Source organism: Capra hircus, chromosome 2, assembly GCF_001704415.2.
Source record: "Capra hircus breed San Clemente chromosome 2, ASM170441v1, whole genome shotgun sequence".
Taxonomy (NCBI): Eukaryota; Metazoa; Chordata; class Mammalia; order Artiodactyla; family Bovidae; genus Capra; species Capra hircus.
The window spans coordinates 118,179,186-118,191,931 of NC_030809.1; the positions used below are offsets into that span (position 1 = coordinate 118,179,186).

Consider the following 12,746-nt stretch of genomic DNA (forward strand, 5'->3'; position numbering starts at 1 on the left):
CACATGATTGTAAATATTGTACTGATGCAACTTTTAATCCATTTCATTTGTGTTAGAGTCTATAAATTTTAAAGATGTTCTTATGAGTTTTTCTTTGTGATAGTCTCAGTTCTAAAGTTTGCAAAACTGCTGGCTAAATATTTATAATAAAAGAATTCTGGATCCAAATATTTTTCTTTAACTAAAATTTCTTTACCTAAAAATTCCAATAAATATTAAGTAACTAATATCATTTAATATTACTTAAATATTAAATAAAAAAGAATTGAGGACTATTTAAATAAATAGCTAAAAAGATCCATAATTATTTCTTACATTTAGAATTTTCTTGAGTTTAAGAATGATCTTCATTGTCAAATTAAGACTGTTTATTTCCAAAATAAAACATCTAGTGGTAGTTACTGCTTATAAACGGAAGCCATTATTAAAAATAAGTGGCTACAGAAAACGGTTGATCTGAATTTGTAAGAGAACCACTGTTTTCAGTTACTAGAAATGCAGGGCTTCTTTGGCCTGGGTAAATTGCCACATCACTTCAGCAAAGCTTTTATAATGGGGCTTACGCTAAGAAAATGGGAGAATCAGAAATGAGAGAAAACTCCAGCATTAAGAATTTGATTATATTTTATTGCACGAGAAATACCTATACAGTCTTATTGAACAGAAAAACCAGCAAGGAATAACAGATATTCTTTAAAGGTTCATCAACAGAATGAAAGAAATGTAATTTGATAACAAGAGATTAGCTTTTCATTGAATTTGTTTGGTATGTAGAACAACTCTGTTAATAACAGTTTTATTACTTTACCTAAAAGTAGTTTGACTAGTGTATTAGTTCACTCCACTTGCATTACAGGGAACAGTCTTATGTCTTAACACAAATGTATAAGCAGTAAAGAGCAAGACTCCAGTGTCTGTTGGCTATAAATATATTGATAAAACTTATATCTAAATACTCATTTATCATTTCAATTAGTAAGTTGTAAAAACATTGATTAATTTCACATTCTAATGACCACTTAACTTCACATTTAATCTATAATGTTATCACTCATGTCAGCTTTCCCTTCATTTATACTCCCAAAATATCTGTAAAGGGAATGAATGTCAATAGAGTGAAAATACCCTTACTCACTAACATGTTGAAATATTTTTAGTGTTTTCCCTTTCTTCTAAACGTGGTATAGTAACCATAAAAAGATACTAAATGAAATTCAAGAGTGCTGCAACATGAAAGGTGTAGTTAAAAATACATGCAATAGTAACAGCTAATAATTATGTCTAGATTCTACTATGCATAGTACAATGAATTTTATATCTAGCATAAGAGAAATTAATATCTCAGGCTTTTAAGTTATATGCCATTGAGCTGGAAAATAAAAAACTCCATTTAATTATCTGTAACAATAAGTAAGCCAAGTGTGGGCAAGGCTTATTTTTCTTTACTCAGTCATTTCTATTTTGAATATCCTCAAGTTCAATGCTCTGGAGACTAACAGAATTCTAATGAGCAAATCAAATAAAGCCCACCTTTTTATAAGCATAAAAGTATAGTTTTCATCTCTTTCTGCAATCCAAAAAGGCAATAAAACTTTTCTTCTTCTTTTTTAAGAACAAGTTTGAATTATTGTGATGCTGTATAACGTTCGGGTAAAGTGTGCTTGTTTGTCATAACTTGAATTTGTAACTTATTTAAACATCCATTGTGTGATTAAGACTAGAATAAATCCCCAAGTCTCTAAACTGTAGAATTACTTGTATTTCAGAGATTTATGATATATTACATCATCTCTATAATTACGACCACAGATATTGTGTGCTCATTGGTTGAAACAGAAATGATAGTTCCACAACAGTGTATCTATATTGATAAGTTATGGGTGACTCTAAGCAAGCAAAGCCAATGTTCTTCTGCGGGGCAGTGAGAAGGGTGGAGTATAAGCCTGACTGCTCTGTCTAGACCCTATATATACTCCCAGGTTTCTTATTTAATTTGAAAGGCTTTTAAGGAATTCCCACTGTGGGAATAAAAAATGTGACAAATGAAAGAAACATAATAAACATGACTGGATATATGGATTCTTTTGAAAATTTAAATGACTGTTTTACAATTCAATTAAAATTAGTATATTTAATATGATCATGGTATGTAAACATTGCTCAACTCAGGGTGGAAAACCGCCATAAGATAATAGTGAGTAATTTACAGAGCTGGAAGAAGAAAAGTTTCACAATCTAATTGCTATATTCTATTATTCCTCTTGTCAACTGTGGCAAAGCTAAAATGCATTCTGAATCATATTAAGAGAAGTTACTACTGACTAGAATGACACACAATCAGAGTTTAATGATAGCCTCTGAGGTCTTTTGGGCTAACCCTTTGTTTTTATACAGGAAAACTAAATTTCTTTGTATTTATTATATCTTACATGAGAGAAAATTTAGTTCACAGTGGCACCTAGGTACGTTAAGGATTTTGTGAATTTATTATAATTATAATTTTGAAAAACCAAAAGAGTCACTTTAGAAACATATATGTTGCTATATCTTAAATTTGAATGCTTATTCATTGCTAGTTAGCTTTAAAAATAAAATTCAGGAAAATGACAGGAAAGCTAATTATCTTACTATTTGTATATAATCTGAAATACAAATTACCATACTGCCTCAATATTAAAAGTATCCCACCTTCTTTTTCTAATTTTAAAGATTCTGAAATTGTACTACAGCTTAAAATTTGTATGTAAATGAGATACAGTAGTCCTTTCCTCATCCCAGGCAAGTATCAAATTAATGTTGCATTTTTATACTTAGGCTTCTCTGGTAGCTTAGAGGTTAAAGCATCTGCCTGCAATGCAGGAGACCCGGGTTCAATCCCTGGGTTGGGAAGTTCCCCTGGAGAAGCAAATGGCAACCCACTCCAGGATTCTTGCCTGGAGAATCCCATGGACAGAGGAGCCTGGTTGGCTACAGTCCACGGGGTCGCAAAGAGTCAGACACGACTGAGCGACTTCACTTTTATACTTAATGTTATCTCAAAATTTGAGAAAATGAAGCAGTTTCAAAAGTGGAAAGATATTTGCATATTCTGCAAATGTCTAGGTGAATTTTACCCACCAAGAGAACACCATTGGTCCCTTCAACACCAGTAAGAGTTAACATGCTTAAGAGGAGGGATATTAATAAGGAAAATTTTTTTAAAGAGCTCAAAGTAAATATTAAGACTACAAGGTAAAACAAATTATAGAATTAGTTACCAACTGGGCAAAGCTGGTTTCTATTGCTGTTTGGTTTATTCTAAGTCTGAGTAAATAAGCATGAATTTGGATGAAAAGGGGTTATTATCTCAAAAACGACTTCTACTCTGAGCAGAGAGATTTTACCTTACCCTTTGTCTGTGTGGTCATTTGACACGGTCTTCCAATTCACAGTTTACATAGACAGCTTATCTGCTAAAAGAGAATGCGTGCTGCTGACACTTTATGGAGGAGGAAGAGAGGTAAAGCAGAAGTGGCAACAAGTAGGTAGCCAAGGAGATGTTTAATAGTGCTGATGCTTCACAGCAGAATTGACACAGGTGATGATCCCACAGTTTAGATAACAGAATATTTACACGAGTTACAAACAAGAGATTTCCACATAGAGAAAGTGTTTCCCCAGGGCTTTTTCAAAGCAATGTGCTCAAATAGAGCAGATGTATTTGGAAACTTATCAGATCTACATAATTTGGAAAAAGTGAAAGCACTCATTAGCTCTCATCTTCATGGAGGCACTAACAGATCGCATGGAGAACTTTAAATGAGGGTGAGCACAGCGCGGGCCTCAGCCATGCCCGATCTGTTCGTAGCTACACACCTGTACTCACCTTCGTCCTCTTTCGCTAAGCTTGTTATGAACAGGTTGTGGAATCCTATGCCACTTTCCTCGGCACTGAACCTTGCTCCTTGCACTAACTTCCCATCCTTGTACCAGTAAACCATGGGCCTTGGAGAGCCACGGACTAAACACTGGAAATAAGCTGCTGTACCTAACGGTGCAGAACAGTCAGAAATACCTTTGATAAACCTGGGAGGCCCTTCTACCACCTGAAATTCAAAAAAGCTGTCTGCATATTTGCTCTTTAAGACTAACTCTTCCCTCACACTGCTTAACGTCACTTTGCTTCTCTGTGACATCAGAGCCGACATTTCGGAGTCTCCCATGGTGAGGAATCCCCGACAGATTGCCTCCCCTACACTGTTCACAGCTCTGCACCTGTATGTCGCGCTGTCAGAAAGACAAACGTTGCGAATCTTCAGCGTGTGACTTCCCTTCTCCTCACTAATCACATATTTAAGGTCATCTGGCTCAATACACGTGTATTCTTTATACCATTTTACTTCGGGAGTTGGGACGCCTATGACTGAACATTTGAACACAGCATCTGAGTTTTCTGGAATCCTAAAATCACAAATAGGCATTACAAAACGAGGAGGCATTTCGAATACTTCTAAGTCGATTTTTAAATCTTTGTCCTCTGCCTCCCTGGAAGCCATACTTGGATCTGCTAAATTCAATGGGAGAACATCTAGGCTCACAACCATGCTTTTATGATCAGGAGTAAATTCAGGAACTGTGACTATTTTCACTTGCTTCTCAAATTCTTTCACATCTTTTTCACTTAATTCAACTTCCAGGACAATCTCCTGAGGAGAAGGGGTCCTTGACGCAGTGCTTTCCAGATCAAATTCCATGACATGCTGGTGTGTTACTGGAGGCGGGAGTGCCACTGCTCTCTTTTGCTGGGGCACAATGTCCACGTGTGCAAAGCTCTTTGCTTCCCCTATGATGTTCACAGCATGGCACATGTACTCTCCCGCATCTCCGTGTTGAATGCTAGCAATTTCCAAAGAGCACACATTACCCACCCTTTCTATTTTGATTCTTTCATCTGGCTCCAGCAAAGATTTATTTCGATACCATTTCACACCGGGAACTGGAAGGCCCTCAACTTCAACAATGAAGCCCAAGGTTGTGTTTTCATAGATCTTCCTTTTGGTCAGCGGTTCAATAAAAGATGGAGGCATTTCATTGTCTTTGGGTTCAATGGCTTCACTGGGTGTGCCAAAGGAATCAGAACGCCGTAATTCACAGGCTGAGCTTCTGTCTTCTGTAGGTGTGTGGAAATGTTCACTTGACAGACTGTCCTCCCTACCTAGCTCGGATGGGTGCCTTTTAAAGTTTTCAGTGGGGTTTGGTCCTCCAGTAGGAATAGAGTATTGTTCAGCTGTTTTCCCTCCTAAAGGGGTGGAGTATCTCTCTAGGGTCTCTCCTGGGGGTGTGGAGTATCTCTCTAGGGTCTCTCCTGGGGGTGTGGAATATCTCTCTAGGGTCTCTCCTGGGGGTGTGGAGTATCTTTCTAGGGTCTCTCCTGGGGGTGTGGAGTACCTCTCTAAGGCCTCCCCAGGAGGTGTGGAATATCTCTCTAGTGTCTCTCCTGGGGGTGTAGAATATCCTTCTGCTACCTCGCCTTCAGAAGGTGTTGAGTACCTGTCAGTAGCTTCCTCTAGAGCTGTGGTTCTACCAGTAGTCTTATCCTCTAAATCTCTTGAGGATTTTTTAGTTGTATCTAAAGGAGGAAAATACAAATCAGGAGACTTTGGAGTTTCAAAATGTTCAACAGAGGATGGTGGGGTATAAAACTGATCTAGCTCAGAGATTTCTTCACTGCTGATACTTCCCACATCAATGGAAATATCAGATTCAGGAGAAAATGGGCGTCCCAGGGACTCCTGTTGTTGGCTGTAATACTCATACACTGTGTTGAAAGTTACTTCTTCCACCTCCATTGATGTGACTGAGTCAGTCTGAACACGTTCTGCCTTGTGCCTGGTGTCTTTAGTCTCAGGAACTTCATGTTTTCCAGCAGCAAGTAAGTACTGTGTCAGGGAAGTCTCGGATTCCGTCACCTCTGTGCTATGTGCCTCATCCAACTTAGGAGGGTTTTCAGAAAAACAAGTTTCTACCTTTTGTCTTTCAGTGGTGGAGAAAGAAGTTTCATCCTGTACTTGAATTTCTTCATCACATTTTTCTTTCTCAGGGGCATCCGTTTTTTCCCTCACTTGTTTGTGTGGATGCTGTTGTTCCTCAGTCACCAGGAAGGGAAAGCACTGACTTAAGGGCATTTTCCTGTGCAGTGTGTCTGCTTCCTGAACACCACCTATGTGGTCTCCCAGAATTCCAGTGGCATAGGCCTCCGTCCCTCCATCTTGCTTTTGAAATGATGTCAACTCTGGTTCCAAGGTATGTCCTTCCTCCCTTTTACAGATCTCTAAAAGCTTTTCCTCACTTGCAGCTTTTTTCAGATGTGAGATGAAACTCCCATCTCCATTTTTCTCAGATATATCAGTTTCTCCTGAATCAGCAGATGAGCTCTGAGGTAGGGCACATGATTCACTATAGCTCTCTTCAGAAAAAGTTTTACGAGAAACCTCAGTATTTAAAATTTCTAAATTTTGTTCCTGCGTATGTTTTTCCAAATAAAAGGCATTTGCATCACTGCCACTTTTCTCCCTCAGAGTCCTATCTGAAAACTCCTTACTGGAAGAAATCTCTGGATTTGCAAGCATGTTACTTTGCATGCTTTGAGAGGTATCCTGTGTATCAGATTGTATGGTTTCAGGGCTAGGAATTCCCTCTTTATATGGTGTTGCCTGCTCTTGACTAGGTTTTTGCTCTTGAAACTCCTTAGCTGTGTCTCCTAAATGAGAATATATTTGTCTCAGATCAAATACAAGGTTCTCAGCATCAGCTGCTTCAGAAGCAGGATGCTGGGTTTGAAAATAAGTTTCTTCTGGTTGATCACCATGTAATCTAACTTCTTGAAATTTTACATCTGCAGTTTCTATTTGAGCATGAAATTGCTTTAGGTCAAATGTAACAGGTGCTTCATATTCAGCCCTTTCAGAAGATGCAGATTGATCTGTAAGAGCTATTTCCTTCTGTTGCCCCCTTTCTTGTAATTCAGACTCCTTATGAGTTTGAGAAGAAAGTAGCTTTAAATTCATTACAACGTTAGACGAATCCTGTTCAGTGTTTGGAGACATTTCCTCATGCACATTTGTGTGTAGGTTACTTGGTCTTGATTTTCTTTGTCTTAATGGAAAGTCTTTGTCATCAAGCTTCTTTTGAGGAGGGTTCACAAAAGATTTCTTTGTAGATCTTTTTTCTAGAACACCTTTTTCTACCTGCTGTAACTTTTCAAATGCGATGACTCTATGCCTCACCTTTTTTCCTGGGTAGTATCTCTCTTCACCAAAGGGTTCTTCACATACAATGATGGACGATTCTTTTGTATCGTAACTATCAGAAGTTCTTTCAGAGCGGATATTTGGTAAATAGTCAGTCTGGGCATACTCTTGCACATTTTCCCTCTCTGGTCCACTGAATTTTTCGAAATCATTTCTTACCCCTTTTCTATTTTTAACTTCACTGAAATCATCACCAAATGGATAAACAGTTCCCTCTGCTCGGTGTGGCTTTGATTTTTCATTTACATGTTCCTCTTTCCCTTCATCTTGCCATTGTATGAGTTCAGCTCGGAGAGGCTTGTTGATTCTTAAGGATCTAGAAGTGCACTGCATAAATCTGGGCACTTTTTCTCTAGAAGATGTACAAGAAACGTGGGCTTTCTGCTCTATCTGTTCAACTGTCTCAGGGCTTTGAAAATACTCTCTTACAAAATATTCTTTTATATTGGATTGGGGAGTAAAAGAACCAGTTGGATAATCATAAAAATGTGCCCTTACAGCTTCTCCCTGGATGTGTTGATCTTTGGAATATCTGGCATAAATTCCACCCATATTTTCTAATTGACTATATTCCCTGTCAGTGACAGGTTCCACTGTTAGGTCTGAAACACTCTCAACTGCGCCTGAATTGTTTTCAGCAACGCATCTATATTTCCCAGAATCTTGAGAATTAAGATCATTAATATATAGCCTGTGGCAACAATTAATTTCTTCAAACTGGAACTTCTGGTTCTGCCTTAACAGGACTCCATTGTGGAACCATGTCACAGCTGGTTTAGGCTCTCCAGAGAGTAAACATTCAAGGACTATGGAATCCCCTTCTCTACACCTGGCATGTTGTGGCATTTCCTGTAACACTTCTGGTGGCTCGTTAGTAATGTCAGAAGAGAATACGAACTTGTGTTTTGGTGAGCGAGTTGCCTCATCCTGAGGCACTGCCTTAGGTTCCAACTCCTCCAGTTGAAACAAGTCTCTTGACTCTCTATCCTGTTCTGGGGTAGGAGTAGCTGCTGTTATCTGAATTTCTACAGGAAAGGAAAGCAATTCTGTGTCTGCAGAGGGAGGAACTGGTGGGTTAGTTTTTAACATGTGGAGGTTTGTTTGGCCCTCTCGTCTTAGAGGAGGTATGCCTTTTGCTTGGTCAAACACCAACATCAGCTCCTCTTCCTCATCGGTATAGTCTTGCAACACTGGGACCCTATATGCTTCCAGAGCGTGCCTTTGTTTTGACTTCACTTTAAGTACACTCGTTGTTTTTACTGTTCCGTATTGGTTAAACAGCACACAGGTGATGGAACCTTCATTTTGAGGAAGAACAGAAGAAAAGGTTAATATTGAATAGTTTTCAAAGGTCTGAGTGATAAAGCCTCGATTATGTGGGATTGGTAGATCATTGTTATACCAAGTCACTATGGGTTGAGGGTACCCTTGAAAACGACACACAAATTCACAGCTGTCACCTTCATCAACTTCTTGAGATTCTATTTCCTGAAGAAATGAAGGTGGGCAACGTTGCAGACATTTTTGGAAAGGATTTTCAAAATATCTTGCGGCTTTTTCTTCCTGTTCAGTTTCAAATTCATCACCTTTAACAGAGGTGGAGTGTTGTAGCTCTCTCACATCATCTTTTCTAATTTCAGTATCTAATGCTTCCCTTTCTTGGATATTTACAATCGAGCCAAAAGATTCACTGGTGTACGGTGTAGTAACTTGAGACACCTTTTCAGGGGTCTCAAATATTTCCTCATTCTTACTTACATTCATGGTATCTTCAGATGACTCGACAATTTTGGTTTGGGTCATAATGGCTGCAAGTTGTTCTCCTGCTTGGGTAGTCTCATTTATTATACTCTTACTGTATAATTGGTCTCTTGATAGACTTTCTCTCAGAAATGCCTCTTGGCTCATCCTCATTTCAGTCTGGAGAATTTCCTCATTGACAACAGTGTGCAAGGTTGTGGGAGCTTCTCCAGATTCCACATTTTGATCCATTAAATTAGGAAGGACCTGCAGATCCTGGACAATGCCCTCGGTTGAATTATCTACCTCTTCCCTATCGTCAGCTAGAGCAGGCAGAGAACTGCTTTTTATTTCCTCTCTAGAGAACAGAACACCCTTATCACTATCTTCACTTCTCAGAGTTCTTGAACTTATTTCAGATGACGTGTCTAACAGAGATAATTTCTTTTTCTCCATCAACATTCTTCTAGCCTCCCGTAAACGGTGCAACTTCATTTTGGTCTCCTCGTCCAAGAAACTTTCGCCTACGTTAAGCCATCCCCTTATGTCAGATTTACTTTCTAAATATTCTTCCTCATACATTAAATCTGTTTTCCTGCCAGGGCACACTGTTTTAAAGTGTATAGTTCGCATCATTCCCTGTTGTTCCACGTCCTGCTTCTTATTAAAGGGAGAACCAGTAAACCTCAGGTCAACCTTCAACCTCCCTTCTCTCCTTTCAGCTAAAGCTGCCACATTTCCATGCGTCTGTTCTACCTTTTTCAGAAATTCTAAATATTTCTCATCTTGCCCTTTCTGAATTACGAGCAATGATGCAGTTGATTCAGCAGAGCCTTCACTATTAATTGCTAATAATCTGTAACTTCCAGAATCTCGGTCTTGAACACTTTTAACCTCTAAGCTGGAAGAGTGATGATGTAAATCACTCTCTGTTTTTATGACCCGTCGAAGCCCTGTTGCAATAGGTCGATTGTTTTGAAACCAAGTCATTTTTGGAGTTGGACAGGCAATTAATTTACACGTAAAAACAACAGGTTCACCCTCAAAAACGTATTTAAATGTAAGTTTTTGGGTAAAAGAAGGCTTGAAATATTCTGGCCAGGAGCTTGTTGATGATATTCTACTTGCATATCTTTTCGCAGCCATGGAGCTGTGGTCTATGTCTTCAGAATCCGAGAAGGCATCTCGGGTCTCTCTTTCTGAACGCTCAGATTCTTCCTCAGAGGATGACTCTAAAAAAAAAGTTCAATTAGAAAGCATTTTACTATTTTCCATAGTATTTGAAAAAGTTGAAAATAAATGAAATTGCGAAATAGAAAATGAAATAAAGTGCATGCTACAGATTCTCACAAATCCGTAAAAAAAAATTCACTCACCATATTTGTTCGAATAAACGCAACACCATGCTCTGTTTAAAAGATTCTGACACGAAAATCGTTCGTTGTCTGGTCTTTTCTTCAAACTGCTGAAATTTCTTCTTGAACAAGCAAAAATGCATTTCAAAATAACATGTTCCTGTACATATTTGTTTTGAGAGCAGGAAAACTTTGTTCTTTTGATGGCTAAGAGGAAAATCTTACCTGACTTGCAGAGAGTGGAATAAACGCCCTTTCTGATCCTTTTGATTATAGATTAAATTATTATATTTTTGGAGAATTAACTATTTAAGAAATATATATGAGAACTACGACCATAAATAATTAGCTAAAATAAAATAAAATGAGAAGGCGTTTATTCGAACTAATACAGCCATAAAGTCACGATGTTATGCAAAGAAAAGCAGGCAATAAGGATCACGTAAGGCAGCTATCTGCAAGCCAGTGTAAGAGACATATCAATGTTAAAATGATGTATGTGCATGAAGTGTGAACCAGAATGGGGATGTAACATTTTCACACATCCTAAACAAAAAAGCATTTCAATTATGATTCATTCATGACATTGCATTCTGAGAATGACAGCTAGGTTACTGTCTATTGTTCAATTTAATTCATTGTGATTTTGAAAACAAACTTCTACTTATGATTTCATGCATTAAGATGAAAACCTTTTCTAATACACGCTTTTGAAAATGTCTGCAAACAAGAAGTTGAATATGGCTGATAAATTTTAAATACAAAAGTTTAAATTACCATAAAACAAATGACTGTGAAATGCATGTAACCATCAGCATATTAAACCAGGCATGCGACATAGTAATATATACTCTAAGAGATATATTTGTACATCTATGTCATTTTTCCTCAATAATACTAACAGAATGAAGCTCAAGGATTTTATTAATCCTTCAGAATTTCTATTCATATCTCACATTCAATGTAACAATACCTTTCATCTCCATCTCAATCTGCTCATGCAACATTGATTCAGGAGCTAGAATGGAAAAACAGGAGATTTTCATGATTAATTCCATATACTTTCTGCCTCAATTCATGATTCATATAATTACAATTTTCTCTTTATTATAATAATAGAAAACTACATACCCCAAATGCACCCCTCAAAATCCATGCCAAACAAATCAATGAGCTGGTAAGGTACATGATGATGACAGAAAGATTTTAAAGCATTTTTATTTTAGGTTCTCTGGTGAAATTTCCACTTTTAGTTCCACAATTCCCCATGCCTTTTACATGCATTGAGAAAAGCAGTCCATAAACTACAGGAATATTTCTTTTAATTGTCTTATTGACTGAATACTTGCTAAGAGACAAAAATCACATTTAGAAGAAACATGCATTTTCTAACTTGCCACTTTTAACTCAGCTTTCCCTAAAGAATTAAGTGTTTCCTGCTAGTAAAAACTCTTTTGATTTGAAACCACCTTTAAAACATTATGCAAAAGGTCCGATTACATGTTAAAGAGCAAAACAGAGAGTTGTCAGCTCAAAGTTGCTTTTATTATATAAGGAAAAGTCACAGCCTTTAGACACAATCATCTCGGGGTGGCTTCTGCAGGAAGCAGATGTCCAGGTGCCACTCTCATTCTCCTCTCTGCGTGACACAAGTCAGCGGCTCCGCCGCCCGGGTGTCTCAGTTCCTTGAGGACTCTGGCATGAAGTTACTGACAAACTTGATGTTTTCTTTGATGACGCTCTCTTTACTTCATGGGTTGTTTTAATTTGGGACTCTTTGAGTGTTTTAATACTTTTAGTATCTGAACCAAGGGTAATTTTGTAAATGCTTGGACTTGCAATACTTTTGCTAGGTAAGAATAAAGTTTGGGAAAGGAATAAATTAGCTGTGTTTGTAAAATGTATGCAGACTTTAGAGGAGATCGAACGTCATCAGGACGAGAGAGAAAGCAGCATGTTAGTCTCAAAACTGATATTTACCTATGCTTACTATGCACATGAGAACTCTACCCAAACAGACTTACGGGGGTCCACATTCCTACCTGAATTTTGTGGCTAACTCAGTAGCCTACGTAAAGTCATTAGGGCAAAACAGAAGAGGACCAGATAAACACTGGCTCATATTAGATAATTAGATAACTGTGCCTGATCCTTTATTCTTCATACACTTAAAGTGGCTTATCTCTTAATTTTCTTAAATAAGGCAGTCTGGACTTGTCAAGGGGAAAAAAAAATGCTCATGTGCCAAGAACGTTTTAAGAATATAATCCGCTGGAACTGAGTGAATTGGAAATTCCAAGGCAAAAATGTCCAGTTCAAATCCACTCAGGGAACATGGTGATCAAGCACTGTCCTAGGGCAC

The 12,746-nt window shown here is 37.9% G+C and overlaps 1 protein-coding gene across 2 annotated transcripts in view; it reads right to left on the minus strand.

The window, feature by feature from the left end:
- Nucleotides 1–12,746, minus strand: part of TTN (titin) — a 274,875-nt gene that overhangs the window by 207,935 nt on the left and 54,194 nt on the right. The window contains exons 44-45 of one of the 2 annotated variants that reach the window (XM_018065224.1): nt 11,358–11,402; nt 3,522–10,261 (exon numbers count right to left, since the gene is read on the minus strand). In XM_018065224.1, the coding sequence (XP_017920713.1) occupies nt 3,795–10,261; nt 11,358–11,402 (6,512 nt within the window). In that variant the 3' untranslated portion in view covers nt 3,522–3,794. Of the gene's footprint in view, nt 1–3,521; nt 10,262–11,357; nt 11,403–12,746 lie in introns of those variants that run through there. The other variant, XM_018065217.1, reaches the window with a different exon arrangement.